General features: G+C 41.7%; 1 protein-coding gene and 1 long non-coding RNA gene across 10 annotated transcripts in view; one reads left to right on the top strand and one right to left on the bottom strand.

Moving 5' to 3' along the window:
* CTNND2 (catenin delta 2) overlaps nucleotides 1–20,388 on the bottom strand; it is a 587,661-nt gene that overhangs the window by 250,080 nt on the left and 317,193 nt on the right. For 8 of the 9 annotated variants that reach the window (XR_010990241.1, XM_068161999.1, XM_068162005.1 and 5 more), the window contains one exon: nucleotides 11,482–12,049. Coding sequence is in view for 8 of the 9 variants with exons in the window: in XM_068161999.1 (XP_068018100.1) it covers nucleotides 11,482–12,049 (568 nt within the window). In the remaining variant the exon portion in view is untranslated. The remainder of the gene's footprint in view (nucleotides 1–11,481; nucleotides 12,050–20,388) is intronic. The other variant, XM_068162006.1, reaches the window with a different exon arrangement.
* On the top strand, nucleotides 13,314–18,861 carry LOC137453066 (uncharacterized). Its single transcript, XR_010990242.1, has 3 exons — nucleotides 13,314–13,379; nucleotides 13,692–13,863; nucleotides 17,748–18,861. It is a non-coding gene; the product is annotated as an uncharacterized lncRNA (long non-coding RNA).

Below are 20,388 nucleotides of genomic sequence, written 5' to 3'. Positions count from 1 at the left end.
CAGGGACACCCCACACTAGATCAGGTTGCTCAGAGTCACATCCAGCCTGGCCTTTAAGACATCCTGAGAGAGGGCTTCCACCACCTCCCTGGGCAACCAGTTCCAGTGTCTCACCATGCTCATGGTGAAGAACTTCTTCCTAATTTTTTGTTCCATTTCCCATAGTCCTATCACTACTTGACACCCCAAAAAGTCCCTCACCAGCTTTCTTGTAGTCTTGCTCTAAATAGAAGAAATGATGAACGTAGAGAAAAAGAAAAGCAGTGGAGTTAACACAGTGATCATGAGGAGCAGAAGGACTTCAGCAAGGTTTATGCTAGAGTAACCATTGTAACTCATAAATATTTTTTTTCTCTTTTAATTCATTATGTTTACAAACATATAGCAATCACACAATAGTAAGCCTTTAGTATACAACTTCCAGGAACTCAGTAGAATTTTTTGTGTAAATTCTTCCATGATAAACAGTATGTAAACAAAGCAATTAATGGCTACAGATCTGTATTTTTTCCCCAGCAATCTACTCAAAGCAAATAAAAAAGGATGCAAGAAAAGCAACAAAACCAGCACAGGAGACTGTGATGTGCCATTTAGGATCATAAGATGAAACAGTCCTGTCACTCCAGCAGAGTCCATGCTACATAGTAATGGTCATGACAAATGCTGCAAGAAACAAATGGTGACAGAAGGTCAGTGGCAAAATGGAAGGCAGACTGAAGCCAAGAAATGTGAGAAACATGTACCAAGCAGCTTGCAATAAAGTACTTGAAAGGTTCAGCTTTTGGGCTTTTGCAGTAATTGACATTACAAGGACCAGATGCATGTTAGTCCAAAGGTGACAAACACTTGAGGGATTCTCAGCTGTCCCACAATTATTTCCTGGTTATTCCTAAACGCAAATCGACATAATTTGCATGTCAAATGGATGCCTCACCTCTGAAGGTAACACTTACTGGCTGGCTGAAGATTTGTATCACATTTTGTCTGCTTCACAAAAGCAGTCTGAAATCTACAGCAGACTGAGAAAATCAGCAATGTGCAATCCATTGAAATCTTGTTAAACCTCAGATTAAAAAAGAGATTCTCAGCTAAGATGGTTAATTCCGGAATTCCAGACTCACAAGATAGCAGAGATGGACAAATTAGATCACTTTGAAGGACACTGCTCAGTTACATTCAGCATTAGCTTCAAGTTATTGCCAAAAGCAGCTCAAGGTACAACACTGAAATGAATGACAAGAACTAGACAGGGAACTCCAACTTTAGACTGAAGGAAGTGCAGAATTTTGATGAGTAAGCCTTGAAAACTGAAGCTTGTTCAGAGACCAGACAAAGTGCAATCATGGCTCATGAATCTATCTTTAACATGGCTATCAGTTTTAATTCTGTGCGGGAAATTGAAGAGCATTAGTTCACAAAGATTTTGCAGTGATACACATCATGGCTGGCTAGTCAAAGGACTGAAAGCAAAGCCTGCTAGTGAAAACAAGCCACTCATACAATGCCTTTTGCCCTGATTCCCTCCTTCATGAGATGCTACTATGCTAAAAGCTGCCAGGGACTCAACTTTATCTTGTCTTTTAAAAAAGGCTGGTAAATCCCTCATAAAATTACTTATTCTTACCAGGATTCATTAGTCCTGATGGGTAACTTCTGTTTGCTAATGGTAACTACATAAGCTAGCAGCCTTTCTACTGTTAAGAAGGAAGCACAGTAAGTCAGGTCTGTGTACAAAAGGCTTCTTAATTTCTTGATCATGTAGGCAGAGCAGTTCAGAAGATGGCTGGAAAGATTCTTTCTTGACTGGAGGGTCACAGTTCTATACAGATTCTCATATGAAGTCCTAACCATACATAACACACACAATTTTGCTTTTTATGTGATTAGGCTGCAAAGTCTTCTACTATGTTCCTAATATAAGTGGCTGAGACATACTGTAGGCAAACAGGTCACCCAGGTATTTTGTTGTTCTTGTTTTGAGCCAAATATCCCTAATTGGTAACTAGCTATTAGGTGTGTTATTAGCTTGGCTCCAATTCTACTCTTTCCCTCTGACCTGCAAAATTCAGTTTCTAAGTAGGATTCATCCTCTTCTCTTCAGAAAATGCCTCCTAACGCTCTGCTATCAAAAAGTTACCATGGCATATTTCAGGTTTCTATGACAAGACAACAAAATGAAAAAGCATTTTTCAAGTGGCCTAAAGAGTTATACTTGTGGGACTTTATTAGTGGCATCCTTTCCACTAATTTGATTTTCAAAATGACAAACTGACAATGCTTCTTTGCCCGGGTCCTTCTCCAACTACCCTCCTGCAAGAAGATTCATTTTCTCTACCTTAATTAAACAATTCCCAAGTGGCACTACAGCAAATGCCTGCTCAGAGCCATAGTAGGAAACAGAAAGACATCAGATAGGATCTAAAATGTCAGTAAGCAGATTAGTCCAGTACACTTTGGTTTTGGTGAACTCATGTTGCAAATTATCCCATTAACCACATACCACCTTCATGTTTTGTTTTAGCCTTTCTATCCATTCTTCTTGTAATGTCCAACAAAGCACTGATTAGCCAGTCTGCAATTTGTCTTTTGCTGGGTCCTCCTTTTCTTCAGGGCATATTAGCCCCAAACACATAAAGAGCTTTTGTCTGACTCCCTCTACCTTTCTCCCTTCCCCCACAAATATCTGAAAGAGTCCAACTCACCCTCCTTTGCAAATTGTGTTCCCAGGACTTTGATACAAAGCCTTTGAAGAGCTTATGGCACCTTTTGGTGAGCATATGCAAACATGACTGCATCCCCATGGACCAGAATGCTCAAGGAGGTGTGGATGGGGGGAAACAACCTCATAGAGAAGAGTCCTTTTGCTCCCCAGCCACAGGAAACATGCTCCAGTATCAGAGGGCCAAAGTACCTTCTTCATTCTTCCTTTCCTCCCAGGCAAAACTCTTTAAATCCAGGGAGGTTTTAGTCCTATGATCAAAAGGTTTTACTGCCCCAGAGTATCACAGCTGGCTATCTGATAAAAGGGATGATTCACACCTGAGTTGGAAGAGGAGTGAAAGGGGCCTTAAGGCAAGATATAGACAGACACTGTGGAAGAGATAAATACATAAAGCACATGCCAAAATTTCCTCAGAAAAGTGAGGGTTGCCTGATATTTAAGACCACATGTATTCAAACTAATATGGCACCTTTCCATCCTTCACTTCAATGCTACAATTTGCAACTCAATGTACTTACTAAAAATCTATGCCATCCAACTGGCCCGTCTTATGTCATGCCTTACAACTGTAAAATTAGTCATCAACTGGTCCTTCTCATTTCAGCATATTACCACCACAATACCACTTCCATAAAACCAAAAGGTATTCTGTCTCTTCTGGGTCCATACCAAGGTTATTTTCAAGTTTGACCTTGCAATTACAGAAAAATTGCCTCATTTATCTCCTGTGATTGCTCATGGAGCAAAATTTGGTCTCATGTAGTTTCTGGCAGTCACCACTGATGGCTAATATATTCCACCTGTGAGCACTCTGCGTCTCAGCATGGGCAGCCATGTGCACCTTCCCTCTCAAGTTTTGGCTTGCGAAAAGCAGAGCCTTCCTCAGCTTCCTAGTTTGCAATCTTCTTCCTGCCATAGTTAATCACTTTACTTTTGACCAGAGGCAGCTGCGCTGCTTTAAAGTTGCTGTGTGCACACAACAAGCAAAAAGCAACTAGATATCCCAACAAACCAATGTTTGTTACGGATGAGCTGTGTATGGACTAGAGATTTCAGCTACAGCAAGCCCTTTGTGCGCACAGCAACTTAAGAGGATGAAGTTTTCTATCATAGAAAAAAACAAAAGTCACATTCTCACTTCTCTTAAACACCTGACCATGAGGGATTAAAGATTTCTGTCACTGCATATTGAGACTTCAGTGACAAACATTTCCCGGCTATTGGATAAGGCCTTGCAATGGGGTTTCAGACTCTGAGGAAGCTACAGCCTTTGGCCAGTGGACAAGCAAGGCAGACATACCAGTTTAGATTGCACAACACAAGAAAATATTTTCACTAAAGCCACAAAAGCTCAAGTGTCAGAAATCTGAGTTGAAGAGAACCTTCCCCTTGCTTAACACTAATACTCCCTATCCCATACACTCCATTCTTCTTCCCTGTCCCAGGGCTCCCTTCTGCTAATTGAGTTCATGGCCAGAGATGTTTGGGAGGACACAGCATCATGCTCCTGGCAGCTAAAGAGGAAAATATGTACATGAGGATACCATTCAGATCTGAGAACAAAAGGGATGGTAACCAGCACAGACAAGATAGCCTCACTAGCATGCCCTCAAGACCCAAAGTCTGGGTCTATGAAGTTCATAAGGTCCCAGACTCACCCTGTAATCTCACATACTAAAAATACTGCAAATCAGCAAAGCAAGGCATGACTGTATGAACTGGAGTGACAACACTGGCTACTCTATGTCTATTGCTCTGAACAAAAGTTCAAAAAACTTAGCTTCCCAAAGCCCTGCTCTTCAACTTTTTTATCAGATTTATGCAGTCAAGAAGAACTGACAGAGGAATTCCAGCTCCTGAGACTAGCCATTTCCTGCTACAGACACCAACTCTTCTGTGCTAGCTTTCACCTGACTTCAGCTCCTTCTTCATGCTACTTTTCAGGCGTACAGGCATGGACTTTTAAAATTTCACTCTGAAGTTTAAGAAATTCCTTCCAGTGACTTGTAGGCTTCCATTTGAACCCTGGCTTTCTTAGGTACATTGCTGGAGCAGAGGCCAGAAACTGCATGCCAGGTTGTGAGGTTACAAGCAGCAACAAAAGCTTCAGTACTCAGCAGAAGCACATTTGATGCTACATTCACCCAAAAGCCCAGAAACAGCTACTGCCACTCAGCTCCCCAGAGTCATTCAGTTAAAATACTTGCAGCTTCATAGCAGTTCATTACATTTTCAGCAATGCTGCAGACTAGTTTTCTATGCCTAAGAGACTGTTATTCTGCAATATTATTTATTTCACACCCCTCTGAAAGACCACTGGGAGAATCAGTCAAATTCTTTCCTGTATCAAGAACAGGAAGGAAAGAGAAACATTAATGTCAGTATGAGAACAGAACCCAAGTTTAGACATATGTGTAGCATTTGCTCACACAGAAAGTCAAAGCTCACACTCTATAGCTCAAAGATATCTTTGCACACATAAGATTTCTGTATCTGTCCCGTCTCAATTACCCCTCTCCTACAAGCAAATTCATTTTGTGTAATCTAGATTTGAAAGACGCAGGAATAAAAGTCATGGCAATAATATTTAAAAATGACTTAATCTTACTCCTTCAGCTTTATTGCTGGACATTGTCCACTGTGGATACCTTGTCCCTGTTGGAACTGTGCACTACTGTAAATGCTTCAGTTGTAACAATTAGTAATGTCATTTTGCTGAAGGAAGAGGTAGAAGCAGAACTAGCAGCAAAGAAAAGGGAATGCTCAGCCTTGTATTTGTATCAGCTCCAAGACCAACATCAGCACTTTCAACCTCCAGGTTACAATGCAGAAACAAATAACTTCGCACCAGAAAGATACTAAACGCCAAGATGCTGAAATACTACTGGATGCCTCAAAATTCTTTGTGTCTTTTTGGTGTCTGAAAGAAAGAGACTCAGAAAAGAGTAGAAGGATAACCAAAATTTGTTTAAAAAACCCTAGGACTGCACTGTCTGTCCCAGAACAAAACGTATTAACAATGTTCCCATACGTAACGGCTCTGAGAGCACTTACAGGAACTTTCTAGCTAATTAAATCTATAGAAAACTGCTTTGGTTAAAAGTAACGAAACCATTTTGCTTCCCCTATTAAATATATATATACACACTCACAGGATTCTGCAAAAACAAAAGGAAAAAGAAATGGTTGAACACCTGACTGTCCTTTTTGTTATGATAAATCATATCAACAGCCCAAGTCTCACAGCATACCTTAAAGCTGAATATCCAAGTATTTTTCTTAATTATCTGTCCAAAGAAGTACAACTGCACATTACACCTTGACTGTTTTATTAGTTTGGCCCTGTGTCTCATGTGGGGATTTTAAGGCACAGAGCTTAGATCCACCTTGGCTGTGGGTTAATACTATGCTTGTACCTCCCTTATGCGCCTGCCCAAAAGCTGAATAATGATACATGCGGTGAACTCGTCCGCGTTTGCAAAAGCTGGTGGGAATTTGGGGGTGATGCAGTCTGAAAAGAGTATTTTACTTGCATACAATTTAAAACCCACAGAGAGGCTTACTTTAGCTTGTTATACCTCACATTTATTTTAATTCTATCTAACTCTGCTAAGAGTTATTTGTCCCCTATGCACAGCATATTTGGTTTGGCTGAGATGGACTTAGCTCAACCCATAGCATCTTTTGTAGTGCTGTATTTTGCAGGGGTAGTTGGAAAGGGTGTCCATAACACACCAGTATTTTGGCTACTGCAGAGGACCAAGGCTGTGCTTTTCCAACGTTCTCCCTGCAACAGTGGGCTGAGGGGTGGGCAAGTTCTTGGGAGGAGACATGGCTGGGCCAGCTGACCCAAACTGTCCAAAGAGGTATTTCATACCATAAGACATCAGCTCAGATATAAAAGCTAAAGCAAAGAAGTAAGTGTGGTGGCATTCATTAACAGCATAAATCCACCAGGGCAACCGCTATGTGCATTGATGCCCTACTTCCCGAGGAGTGACTGGACACTGTCTGCTGATGGGAAGTAGAGAATAACATCTACTGCTTCTGCGCACAGCCTTTGTTTTCACTTCTGCCTTATTAAGCTGCTTCAATCTTGACCCATGGGCCTCTTGTTACACTTCTCTCTCCTCTATCCATCTAAGAAGGTCTTAGATTGAGCTGCTTTGGTGGGCATCTGGCCCCCAGCCAGGGCCAAACCCACCACAGCAGACATATGAATCAAAGGAGTGGATGCATGTATGCTCACAAGTACGAATCATAGAATCAGAGTAATTGTGGTTGGAAAAGATCTCTAAGATCACTGAGTCTAACCATTATCTAATTATCAAGTCTGGTCCTAAACCACATCCCTTAGTAGCACATCTATGTACCTTTCAAACACTTGCATGGGGGCGGACTTTTCTTTTAGTGCCACTTTACTATTAGTGTTACACATGCATACAAGCAATCCTACCTCAGAAAAGACAGGTTCTTTTTCTCTTTAATTTTATTTTTTAATTTTAATTTTTATTGAAGACACAAGGCTGAGCACTTTCAGAAGTCTGAAATACTGCATCTCTTGTTTCAGCAGAACCTGTCACCACTACATGAAGAATAAGTGCATAATATTCTATCCACCTAATGTTATACGACGTGGCTCACACCAACACTCCTTTCTTAAACCTAACCTTTTAGCACAGCTGCTGGGGCATGAAGCAGCCTTCAAATGTATTCACCTTTGTTTTGCTAAGTTTGTTGTAAGTTTAAGGTAACGCAAAAAATTACCTGTCCTAGACTTACATGTCCATTATTTTCCCTAAGCCTGGATCAAGAGGCAGGAGTGGCTCCACAACATCAGGGTTGTTCCCCCACCACAGAACCTGAGGCACAAACTACCTCAAACACATCCATTGGCAGCCTCCTCTCCCTTTGCTCCTAAACAAACTCACTACTCCTTCGGTATCATCTATTTGATTCTAGCCAGCAGGAGATTCTTCTGAGGGCTATGAAGAGTGGCCACATCTGCAACAACCTGAAAAGCTTTTGCCATGTTTCTGCTGCTTGCTCTCCTAGACACTCCTCCTTCCTGGCAAAATGGGCTGCTTTGGTGAGTTTGGATCCCAGCAGCACTCTTCAGCTCAGTCCAGGTGTGGAAGCTGCAAGAAGGTATTTACAAACTGTGCTTTCTGGATTCAGATTGCTGCTTGAACAGTCAAATGCACTTTGGAGCAGCAAAAAATTTCTTCCAAAACTGTAATTGCAGATCATAGGAATGAGGCAGCTAGACTAAGAATAAAAACTGCAAGTGTATGCTTACAGGAATCACTATCTATACATGTACACACATAGCCATACATGTACATGCTTGGCACTGGTAACAGTTCAAGTATAACTAGACTAAAAAGCATTTCTGAAGACGTTTCTAAGGTTACTTGGTTAAAACTGAGTCATTGCATGCTGTTGCACGTCTTATTTTTAAATTCAGGCTGCAGTCTAAGAATTGCTGGTTTTGTAATTTCACGTTGTTTCATAATCGAGTTTGTAGGGAATTAGTATAAATAATGACATCTCCTCAATATCAAACCTCACACAGGTTCAGCTTTCAAGACTCTACGTCTGTGATGTACACAATGTTGTTCTCAATTACAATCTGTTAAAAAACTGACTGCATCTGAAGGTTTTTTTTCTTTTAAACATCTAATGCTGGTACTGGTACCATGTGGGTTGTTCAGACCTGGTAGTATTCCTTTAATTTTTTTGCATGATATCTTAAAACACATGCATTATTTGCATCCCTAGTAATTACTACAAATACTTATTTTTTCCTCATGGAGATTAAAAAAAATTACTGAGTAGCATCATGCCCATGATGACACATCCACACCAATGCAACTTCACATTATTCACAGTAGGCACACTATCAATCAGTGCAATGTGACAACCATTCTCCACTCCGCCTCCTCCTCCTCTCTCTCTCAAACAAAAACAGAAACAAAACAACAACCCATCTTCGGATGCTGTGAACAAGAAGCAAAATCCTCATTTACTGAACACTTACTTTTCAACACACAATTGCTTTCTCTCCTTCTTAGTGGCTATGATTTCTAACACAATGAATGGAAAACTCTTGCAATATGATGTACTTATAGTTCAAATACTAATCCTGTTCTGAGCAAAAATGCTTACAGGCAAAAAAACCAAAGATTGCCTTAGCAGTGTTCATAACATCTGATTGGGGCTAAAGCACATGTTGGTTTTAAGCCTTTGTAGTGCACTGACTTCAGTGAATCCAGTGAAAGTGTAGAAGATTAGTCAGGCAATTAACACTGCGAGCAAATGTGTAACTCGGGGATGGCAGGAGGCCCAGAGGAACAACTACAAAATGGTAATGGCAAATAAGGGGTGGAAGCACACAACAGAAAACTTTAGCAAAAGAATGGGTCATGTGATAAAGCTCCTTTCAAGGACTACTTGAAAGGCATGTCACCACCCTGGAGGGAAAAAAAAAGTTATTTACTAACATACTGTTGCTTCCACTTTGGTTTCTGTTTTTTTTCTTTAAGTAGCAACATTATCTCTGCATGTCTGTCACCTAATACTACTTCAAGTTACAGATTCGCCATTTGTTATAAAATAAGACACCTAAGTCTTTTTTGGTTTTTTTGCATATCTTAAAAGCAAATACCCATAATAACTCAGAAGACCATTTCATTTGTTCTGATTAACACAACACTTGCTCTACCAGTTTTTACAAATGATGACTATTCCCCCTCCCACACTAAAATCCACTAGCCACTTCCTAAATGCATTCATGCACCTATGCACTTTTCTTTCACCCAAGCCATAAATCAGTGACAAGCAACTCTTTGCAGTGGGTCCTAAAAACAGGCAGGGATGTAAGTACCTATGTTATGCAAGATGCAGAGGAAGTCCCATCAAAAGCTTCTATTTATAAATAATCCAAGAAAATGAATACCAGATTCATAACTTTTACTCAAATCAAAGACATATACCCATTCGGAATGCCTGCACAACTGCTATTGGTCAAAAAGCCCCAAAAAGTCTAAATCCATGTTGCAACCTGGGTCTAGCATGGAAGGAACAGCTTCCCTGACACTGTAGGACTTCAGAGTCATAATGGACCTTAAGTCCTACAAAACAAGCTTTGACTTAGCTATCATCACTGGTTTAATGCAGTAATGCTATAAAAGATGTCCTCTTCAAAGAACAAACCAATACAAATTCCAATGCTAAAAGTACATTAAAAAAAATAGGAACTGAGCCTGTTTTAAACTTCCTGAAGCAAAGACTTCCATCACATAACAAAGATAAAGAAAAATCAAGGGAACATTGGCAGTTCATACCCAGAAATAGGTATGTTTTAAATTGAATCATCCCCTGTTCCTTTGGTGCTGAGAGTTCCCTCCATACCTGTGTAGACTCAAACAAACCTTGCTATAGGACAAAGCTGCCAAACTCCCTAAAATATGAAGTCTGTGGCTATTATACATTTCCACTTCACAAAAACTGTGGCAAACAATGCTGGGGAGAAGTTATACAAATAGAGTTGCTAAATAAACCACTTTGTAATTTGAGACTATTTGACAACATGAGTAATGTAAGTGTTGTGAGAATTCACTTTTGGCATCAGTCAGTGATGTCATGCCTTTACACATTTTGAACTTCAAAAATAGTGTTACATAAACAGAAGTCTTTAAACCTCCACTCTTTAAATAGGAAAAAAACCCCATCAAACAGTTCTTACAAGAAGACAAACTAGTACAGTATGTTATTATCAGTTAATTTAATCTGTATGTTTAGACCTACTGGAACTGTACAGGATGTCAACAACTGTTGGAGTGGGGGAAAGGTGATGGGTGAGAGAAGAAAGGCAGGTGAGCTTTTAACTCTAGGATAAAACTTGTGTACCTGCCTGATACACAGAGCCAAACCTCTTTATGTATCCTATTTATCTTCAAATCTATTTATGTCACACAAGAGAACATATGAGCATAGCAGCTGTTACTATAGCAATGAAACTGGAAATTTTGAGAACACAAAAAAACCCACCCCTGAAGGATGCTCAGTTTAGCTAAGAGAACAGTGCACCAGTGCCTCACTTCTAGAAGCAGATCAAAATCTGTGGTTACAGAGATATTAAATTAGCTATAACAACCTATTCCCTGAAGGGCACTCAGTGCCAAATAACCGCTGCCTATTATTTGGCACAGGCTGGTACACTGGGAGATCCTGCTGAGTAGCCCCAAACTTGTCAAATACCCCATACCCTCTTGTAAATCCGGGAAAGAGCGACTCTCTGCAAAATGCTCAGTTTTTGATCGCGGCAGAGAAGGGATTCACCATAGTAACACACTCCCTACCCGCACCGTGGGAAAGAGCAGGGAGCAGCTCGGCGCCCAGCGCTGCAAGCCCCGCACCCTCCTGACACCAAGCACACCTTCCCGGCACCGGGAGATCGGATGAGGCGGGAGAAGGAAGGTACTTTCTTCAAGAAGCAGGCAGGCAGCGGAGTGCTTCTCCCCACTTGGCGCTGCCGGAATCGAAGCCACAATTTCCCCTAACCGGTTTTGTGTCAAATCCACCCCACTCCTCTCTCTCTTCGGCAGTGTCACCCCGCCCCGGTGCCGGCGAGGCGGCATTTCCCCCTACCTCGCCCCCCAACCCCCGCTCCCTCCCGCGGACGCGCATCAATCCTTCTCACCACACCACCCCCCACCCCCCGCAGCCGCGGACCCAGACTATCGGCTGCGATTTACCTGCAAGGGAGCCGGGTCTCTGCAGGGTGGCGGTGGCGTACAGCTCCTGGGAGTGCTTGCTGTACTGATCGGCAGCGTGAACCAGCCGCTTGGTAGGCGACAGGGTGGCGTAAGTGCCGATGGTGGAGCTTAACTGGTGGATAGGAGAGGAGGAAATGTTAGACTGGACGGTGGGCGGGGAGGTCACTCGGATGGGGGACGGCGACAGTCCCGCCGAGGAGACGACGATGTTGATGGGCGAGCTGGTGCTGTAGGACTTGGCCAGGCGGCTGGGGGACTGCTTCGGGGAGGAGAGGCGCTGCGCGGTGGCGTAGGCGGCGCCCTCGGCGGCGGAGCCGGCCCGCGGCAGCTTGGTGGGGGAGCCGCCGGGCTGTGCGGGCAACGGGGAGCTCACCCGCTGCGCCGGCAGCGTGGAGCTGGCGTAGTAGAGCGCGGCGGTGTGCTGGGGCTCGGGCAGGTGGAAGGCGCTGCCGTGGCTGGGCGCGAAGGGCTCCCGCGGCTGCGGGGCGGCGGGCGGCGGCGGCGGCTCCGGGCCGCCCGGGTGGGCGCCGCGGCTCCCCGGGCCCTGCTGCAGGAAGGAAAGGCAGAGGCGTCAGCGGGGGCGGCGGCGCCCGGCTCCCCGCTCCCCGATCCTGCTCGGGGCGGGGCAAAAGGGTTGGGTGACCCCCCCACAGCCGCACGCAGGGCCCTCTTTGACCTTACACCGGGCCGGCGCCCGGCGCCTGGGGATTACAGGAGTCGTTAATCTGCTAAAGCAACCCCAGCCTTTGGGGTAAAAACGGACGCCGAAATCGGCACTCGGCTGTATACGCTCTCGCACCTACCCGCACAACCAGGCCTAGATCGGGCCGAGCCATCCCCTCCACCCAAACTTTTATTCGTCATACATTAAAAGAGAGCAAGTGAAGCCACCTAAGGGGTGTTAAACGGGTGGATTTCATCATAGATAGGTAACTGATGCCCGCACAAGGCGACGCACCGCACCGGACTAAGACTGCCCGCGGCTGCCACTTCTGATGCCAGGGGCCCGACAGGGCGCGACCTGTCCCCCCGGCGGCAGAACTACGGCGCTGGCCTCAGGCTGCCGCCGCCCGACGGAGCAGAGCCGAGGGGAGCAGAGCTGGGGGCTCGCGCCGCGCCGGGGCCGAGCCCGCCCCCGCCCCCGCCCCGGCCGCATCCCGCGGGGAATCTGCGCCGGGCTGGAGTGAACGCCGCCGGCCTCGGTGACACCAGCCTGGTTATTGGGGTAAGCGGGAGGGGGCGAGCGAAAATCGTTGGCAGTTTCTGCCTGTTAAAAATTTCAGGTACGTGCCTGAGCCGCGTCAGGAGCACTGAAGGATGGAGCTCGCTCTTACCAAAGGCGGCTGTCCCTTTATGATCGGGGACCTCAGGCTCATCTGTGAAATGGTAACATTAAAATCCTCAAACCACTGCACCCCATAGAGAGCTGAGAGCTCTGTTGGCAGACACACTAATTCTTGTTTCAGATACTCGGGTTTTTTAGGGTTGTATAGATGATTTGCTGTGAAGTCTCAGAAAGCGCTCCAGATCCCGGGAGTTGACAGTGCAGTCTGAATCAGTCTGACCAGTGTGCTTCGCCCAAACACACACACCTCTCGGGTACTGATTTCCTTAGAAAAGCTTTTAAAATGTGAATAATGAGCTTTGTGAGTCAGTTCAAAGAAGTGTGGTGAATGTTGACAGCAGCGTTGTTTCATATTTAAAATAGCAACTTGTGTTTTTTTAGTAGCATCCTACAGGGGGAAAAAAACACCAAACACGTAAACAAAAGCACCATGTCCCTGATGTGAAACTTGTTCTCTTTCTACTAGGATGTCCAATAAAGGACAACTAATTGAAGCAAAGAATAACTGCCAGATGTGTGTACTTCTTCCTAGGTATGCTCACTGGCAATTTTTCTGTCTTTTTTTTTTTCCCTTGGAAGCCCTGCCCCTCAACCTAAATGTCTGGGGTTTTTTTTTGCATCTGGGGGAAGAATATGCATTTGTTCTAGATGCTGACAAGAAGCAAAGCTTCAGAGAAGCTGCTCCTGATGCTTTGCTCCCAGTTGTTAGCAGCGTGGAAGAAGCTACCAGCACTCAGTGTTCAGGCATCTCAGGGGAGCACTACCAGACCCAAAACTCATTGTCTTTTACACTCCAAAGAGCAATGGCCTTATAAATAAATGTAATGTGAATGGTTCCCTCCAGGTGTTCTGTATGGTGAGCAAGGGGATCATGGATGCAAGTAGCCTTGCTGTTGAGTTGGACTGTTCTGATTGTGGCTGCAAGTTACAAACAACATCAAGTTGGAACCTTGAAATTTACATAAATGGCCAACAAGCTTAAGTTGTTCACTTGAAAGACTCCTAACAAAAACTAGGTAAGCAAACTCTGGGAGCATCAATGAACTTTTAGAAGCTTAGAGCTTACCACCTCTGCTTTAAACTGGAAAGAAGGGCTAGTGTGCAACTGCAATGCCTGTCCAATAATGTGTATGACAGGAGTGCAGTTTTCGTTTTCCAGGTTTAAACTGTATGGTAACGGCTTTAATACAACAAAAATGTACTGGCAAGATTTAAGACAACATTGTCAGAGCAGCTTTTGCACGTGATGAAAGGTGGTTTGAACCAGCTACATTATCAATTGGTATTTTTTAATAAATTTTACTTGTTGGACTGTTAAGTGGCATAATAATAATAATAATAATAATAATAATAATAATAATAATAATAATAATAATAATAATAATAATAATAATAATAAATTTTGTATTTAACATAAATATATTTCATATTTAACACTGTTCCAAAATACAGTCTTCTGCAACGTTGCCAGTGTTTTCTGCAGCACACTGCTAATGCAATGGTAACTTAGTTTGTCATTGATCATAAGGATTTTAGGCAAGCACTCTCATCATGTATACAAAATTTCTTTCTCTAATCTACTTTTACGCTGCTTGATATGTCAAGGATTTAGAGTAATTAATTTCAAGTAAACCAATATTATCCCGTATTTCTGACAAATCTCTGTAAAGCTGCAGGCATTCTGCAAGTACTAATACAAAAATGGGGGGAAATCCCACTTCACAATTGTTTAGAATAGGGAAGAAGGTGTAGTGGCAGGACATAAGAATTAAATGCTTAATTTAAAATGCAGAGTATAGCACTTCCTAAAAAGCTAAGCATTTGCTCTGTGTGAAGGAGAGAACTTTTGGAGGAACAGATTGCAGTGAAAACATTAGCATTCAGTATTTTCTAGGATGTGAGTAATCTCAGACATATCTTACATTTACTGTGAGGTTCTTACGGTTTTTCAAAGGGTCAAGTGTACAGTCACGTTCTCCGCTCGTGTTTCCAGAGCCAAAATGTTTTGGTTTCTCCCTGTGTTTCTCCTTGTCTGTTGCTTAAGACAACCATACAGATATGTCACTGTTCATACTGCAACGTGACATAATACTTCATAGAGAGGAATGAAATGCAGTGGTGTTTTTCGCTTCGTCCGTTATTGTTGTGAACCTGATAATGGTTGAACTAATAAGTAGAGAGCAGATTTGCTTGCCATGTTGTCCTGTATCAATCTATTTCACAGATGTGAACAAAATTCAAAGGCTTTATTACTACAGCCCTGTAACTATCTGAGAGTCAGAGATGTAATTTTTCTGGTATCCCAAAGCAAAGGAGCGTGATTTGCTCATATATAGATTCTGATTTATCCTTTTTAACAGTAGAACTGTATGAAAAAACATAAGAACACTGTTACATCTATGAAAATGTAAATCATGGAATCAATAAGGTTGGAAAAGACCTCAGAGATCATCAAGGCTAACCAATCACCCAACACCTCATGACTAACTAAAGCATGGCTTCAAGTAAACTATTAGAATGATCATTCTCTACTGATATGGACAAAAGGAGATCTGCAGAGCTCTGTACAGAAAATCACTGAGGGTGTCCAGTTAGGTTATACTAGACTAGCTTGTTTGCCTGCCATAATACCTGCATTTAATGCACTAAATTTCAGGACATCTCCGTCGGTTTCATTGTTTGTTTGGTTTAGGTGGGTTGGTTGGTTGGTTGGTGGGGACTTTTTGTTGGTTTGGTTTGGGGTTTTTTTTTTTGAGTTTTTTGTTTAACAATTCAAATTTAACATTGAAATCAGAACTTGTAAGCAAAAAAAAGATTAGAGGAAAAACTGTAATACAACATTTCTGGTTTATGAAGTAGAATTGAAAGGGGCAAGTAACTATGCTGGACTACTCATTCTGCTGATTTTTTTCATGGATAAGAAATTACGTAATCCTAGATTGCTGGACATCTTAAACAAAACTTTAGGGTCAGCTGCTATACAGTGAAACAACATGTTGATTCTTGGAGATTGATCCCAGAGGGAGCAAAAACCTGCACAGTGAAAGTCTCAGAGAACAAGATGACTATTATGAATATGTTAGCAGATGCAGGAGATCTATTTGTCATCTAAAATCCCTTCACACTCTTTTGTTCTGAGGTGTGCCAAAACACAAAACCAAAGCCTGTTACATTTTCTGTATTTATGCTTCCTAATTCACAGGTGTTAATGCAAACACCTAAGTCTTAGAAACAGAATTAAGAACAGAAAAGGCTTCGTAGTAGTTTCTTGGGAATGAGATAATGATACAATTTCCATGAAAATGCTGGGAAATGGTAATTATAGTACCAGTTGCCTTTAAGAGATGACAATGTGCATTCCATGTCCTCTAGACTTCTCTGATGGATACTAGAATAAAATGTTATGTTACATCTGCATGCTCATCTTAGGCCTAGATGAATTTGTATTCACAAACATTTTGAGTTTAGCATTAAATGTCAGCACCATTTTTCAGCTCATTTTGTGCTCTGAAACTTTCAAGGATTGTTTTACCCTTGAAATTTCAAACAAGGTCATATCTGATGAATATGCAGTATACTCTCGTCCATGAGAAGACCCTTTCTCTTGATTTTAGGTAGGATTTTCCCACTGGATGCTCATGCTGTGTGGGAGACATGCCTCCAGGCTGCATTGGCTTCTTGAATATTGGTGGGTGTTGCTATCTTTAGGCAGCAAACTTGATCATCCTTACTAGGGTTTTTGAGAGACATAGGTGGTCTTTTAAAGGTCCGTTTCCACTTCACAATCTCAGTGATGCTATGTGCTCTTTCAGTGACCGAAAGACTTTCCAGTCTATTGAGGGCTATTTTTTTTTTCCTATTTGCCCAAAGAAACTTCCATGTGCCTTCACTCAAGGTACCATTCTGATGTGGTCTAATGCCTCTGTCAACATTCTTCTACAAAGGGGAGAAGAGAAGAGAACATGGGGAATGCTTAACATTCTCTATTCTTCACGATGCAGATTTCACCCCTTGTGCAGCACCTGAGAATTCTTCTGCAAGAATGCTTTGCTGTTGTTTCTAAGTTCCTGACCTAACTAAAAAAGATGTTACCTACATTCAAATGCACTTATATGATAATAGATGCCAGAGTATATCTCTGGATCCTTCAAATGTGGCCTGTTCCATCTCTTTCTCCTCATTTTGTCACAAAGGTCATGGCTATACTGTGTTTGCAAAATATACCCCAACACTATTGGGAAAACTTGTCAGCCTATCTTACCCTAATCTCAAGGGTCATATGTATAGATGAAGGTAGATAATACCATCATACTCTTCTACATTCACAAACAGAACTGTGTGAGATCCTTTCAGAGTGTGCAGAGATGGTTAATCTCTGGTTTTAAAGCAGCAGTGAAAGCTGCAATCATTACCTATTGCAGGATAAAACAAGCATTATGTGGATCATAAATTACACTGGTGAATTGTTCATAGTGTCATAGTAAGAATAACCTCTCTTAAGATTGCATCTGTTTCCTTTAATGATAGAAAAAAACAATCCCCTGTTCATCTTTTGAATCCAGTTTTAAACATGTCATTGTCTGCCACATCCTAACAGAACTGAAGTCCATATTTTAGGTTTTGTCTGACTGGATTATGAAGCAACATTTTACCTTATGGCATAAATGACTGATGGTGGGAAGAGCCATGAGTCTACCTGGAAAAGACCAATATATAGATTGTGCTTGACAACTGAATGCAGTCTTGTACTAATCTGCCAATATTCTAAGTAGGTCTAGTACAGTGTGGTGGTCTGATGCAAGACAAACATACAACTTGTTTATAGGAGACAGGAGACAAGTTATAAAATTAGTTTATTATTATTATAATCTCTGTTTTCCTTTTATTTTTTATTTTTAAGGGTTTCCAAATTCTGTGTCAACTTGTTCAGGCCAGAAGCTTCAGAAGCATAGGATAATATGCAGTAGGGGATTTACCTCTTGCTGCCTCAGCCTCTGAAAAGACCTCAGCATCACCAGAAGCTAAAGAAGTCCTCATCCAGAAATGTAAAGTAGTTTCATTTCCTTTGCAAATATATGGCAGACCACATGGAAAACCACTATTTGTAGTACATGCTGTGCTTCGTATTCCTACAATTTCTACAATATAGCTAGCCATTCACAAGATAACAATAAACAAAATCAGTAAGTTGGTAAAAAATTACATTGTCCAAATAGAAGATTCACTTTTGAACAACTGCAAAATCTGCTGCATTTTGTATTAAGAGAAACAACTGACTCTTGACAAACAACCTGAACCGATTAATACAGCATCTATCAGGATCTGGGCATCAAGTCTGAAAAGCTGTTTTCAGATGGGAAATAGTAATTCCCTGCCAGAGGAGCAGTTGTTGCTGAGAAATCCTATTCCAGTAGCATTCAGAAAATACAAGTTTTGTGTTCTAAAGTACTTAATACTATGGAAAAACTCTGTGATCTATAATGAAGTCCTCCAAACTGACAAAAATGTTAGACTGCACTTTACAGCACTATACAGGAAGTCCCAAGACTAATTAGTTTCTCTCTTTTATACAGCACCATTTTCAGGAATTGTTTTTGCTGCCACAGCTGGCCTTGGGACAATTTACATGTTTTTTTCCTATGCATTTGGGCTATCATTCATGTTCAGAGACAGCTATATTCCTTGCACACAAATACCCAAGGAAATGATCACAATCTGAGCAGTTTTGACTCCTGAGGCTTGTTTTAATTATAATAGGGATACAAAACAGTTCCAAGGATTGGCTTTTTTTTTTCCCTAATTGTGGGATCAGCAATGGTCATGTTTAGAACTTAATTTTAACTTCTGACTCTTCCTTAGGTTGTCTACCTCTTTTAAAATCTCCTTTACATGCTTTTAATGTTATTAATTCATGGTTTATATTGTTTTCAAGATCTATCTTAATTTTCATGCATCCTTTGCAAGATGATGGTATAAAAGATTATTATGTTCTGTGAGGTATTTTCCTGCATCTACCATACAATCTGGAGGAACACAGGAAGAAATCCTGTCTTCTGCCCTCTCATACCACTTCTGTGAAGTAGATGGTTCAGGAGAGCTTTTCAGATCTAAGCAATTGCTATTCAGCATATTTTCAATGAAGAAATACAGAACATTATTTTTCCTCTCCATAAATTCATCCTTTTTCTGTTAATGAGCACAATGAAGTTTGTATTAAGAATATCACTATTTCTAACCCCTAGACAAATACAGACTTTCCCTTCCTGCCTTTTGTTTTGCTGGGTTGTTTAGACTCTGTATTCTTCCCCTCTGGTTTTTTCATTTGTGTTTCTGTTGCTCTGATAACCCATTCCTTTTCCATTGTCTTACTTTTTCTAGCCTCCTTGAAGAATGCATCACACCCTTTCAGGTAGGATGCTTTTCAGAAAGCACAACTCCTGATGACATCTGCCTAGGTTACAACTGGATATTATAGCCTCCTTTTTCTTTCTAGCTGGAATCCTGCTCTCCTGCTGGCTCCAATTCCTAAGAACATCAGGGAGGTCCTCTTTGGTAAACACAGAAAAACCATGAGGCCATAGCACTGCGCAGGCTCATTTTAAACCCCTTATAGAAGAAAAACAAAGTACCTATCCGATTTGAAATGAAATTTCAGTCTAAGAGGATAGGGAGTTTTTCTGAGCAAATTGAGAGAATAGAATATTGTATATCTTGGTATCCCACAAGCTGTGCAATGACTATATAATACTTGAAATCACTTAGCAATTTAAGGCTTTGAAATTCAAATACTACTCACTTCTACAGAATCCTGAATTATAAAGTGTTCCAGTGTCACACTGAGATGGTCTTCTTTGCTGGGGCGGTTAACATCTAAACAGGGAAAATAACCTGAGCTGACCAACAAAACCCAGCCAGACTTTGTTTATGTACAGAAGCTTGAATGCTTCTAGAAATTTTTGTCTAAACTGATGCTTAAATTCCCAGTGAGAGGCTTTGATGTTGCAGTGAAAAGCACAGAAGTTGAGAGGGATATGTGTCAGAGCTGGGATGAATTGTTTAGATGAGATTTTATGGAGTTTTCATGAGTATCTGAAACAATCTTTTTAAATCTTTGAAAGGTACAGGTGGCTGTCTGATATTTTTTTTTTTTACACAATGTGGGGAAAAAATGGCCAAAACATGATTCTTACCCTTGGGATTAGGCCACAGTGCCAGGCAATGCATGGTATCCCTACCAGGTTTCGCATCTGGTGACAGCCTGGATTTGTTTTCTGTTTTCAGTAATATGATACCAACGTAGAGAGATCCTAGACCTTAGTTAGGACTCCTAATCAGTACAATCAGAGAAATTTTCAAACTTAAATACCTAAACATGCTCTCACCAAAATATGCATACAAGTGAGTAAGTAAAACTGGCTTGTACATTGCCTTTTCATTCAGGATTGTTTTCTTACTACGCAAGTCAACCCACTTTAGATTTAAAAAAATCAAGGTGGTAACTCCACCCTGCTTCAGATATTTTGAACAAGACAGAAAGTAAA

Source organism: Melanerpes formicivorus, unplaced genomic scaffold, assembly GCF_026170545.1.
Source record: "Melanerpes formicivorus ecotype bairdi unplaced genomic scaffold, bMelFor1.0.p_v2 SCAF_61, whole genome shotgun sequence".
Classification (NCBI taxonomy): Eukaryota; Metazoa; Chordata; class Aves; order Piciformes; family Picidae; genus Melanerpes; species Melanerpes formicivorus.
The sequence above is the reverse complement of the archived record's forward strand: the minus strand, read 5'-3'. Positions and strand labels throughout refer to the sequence as shown.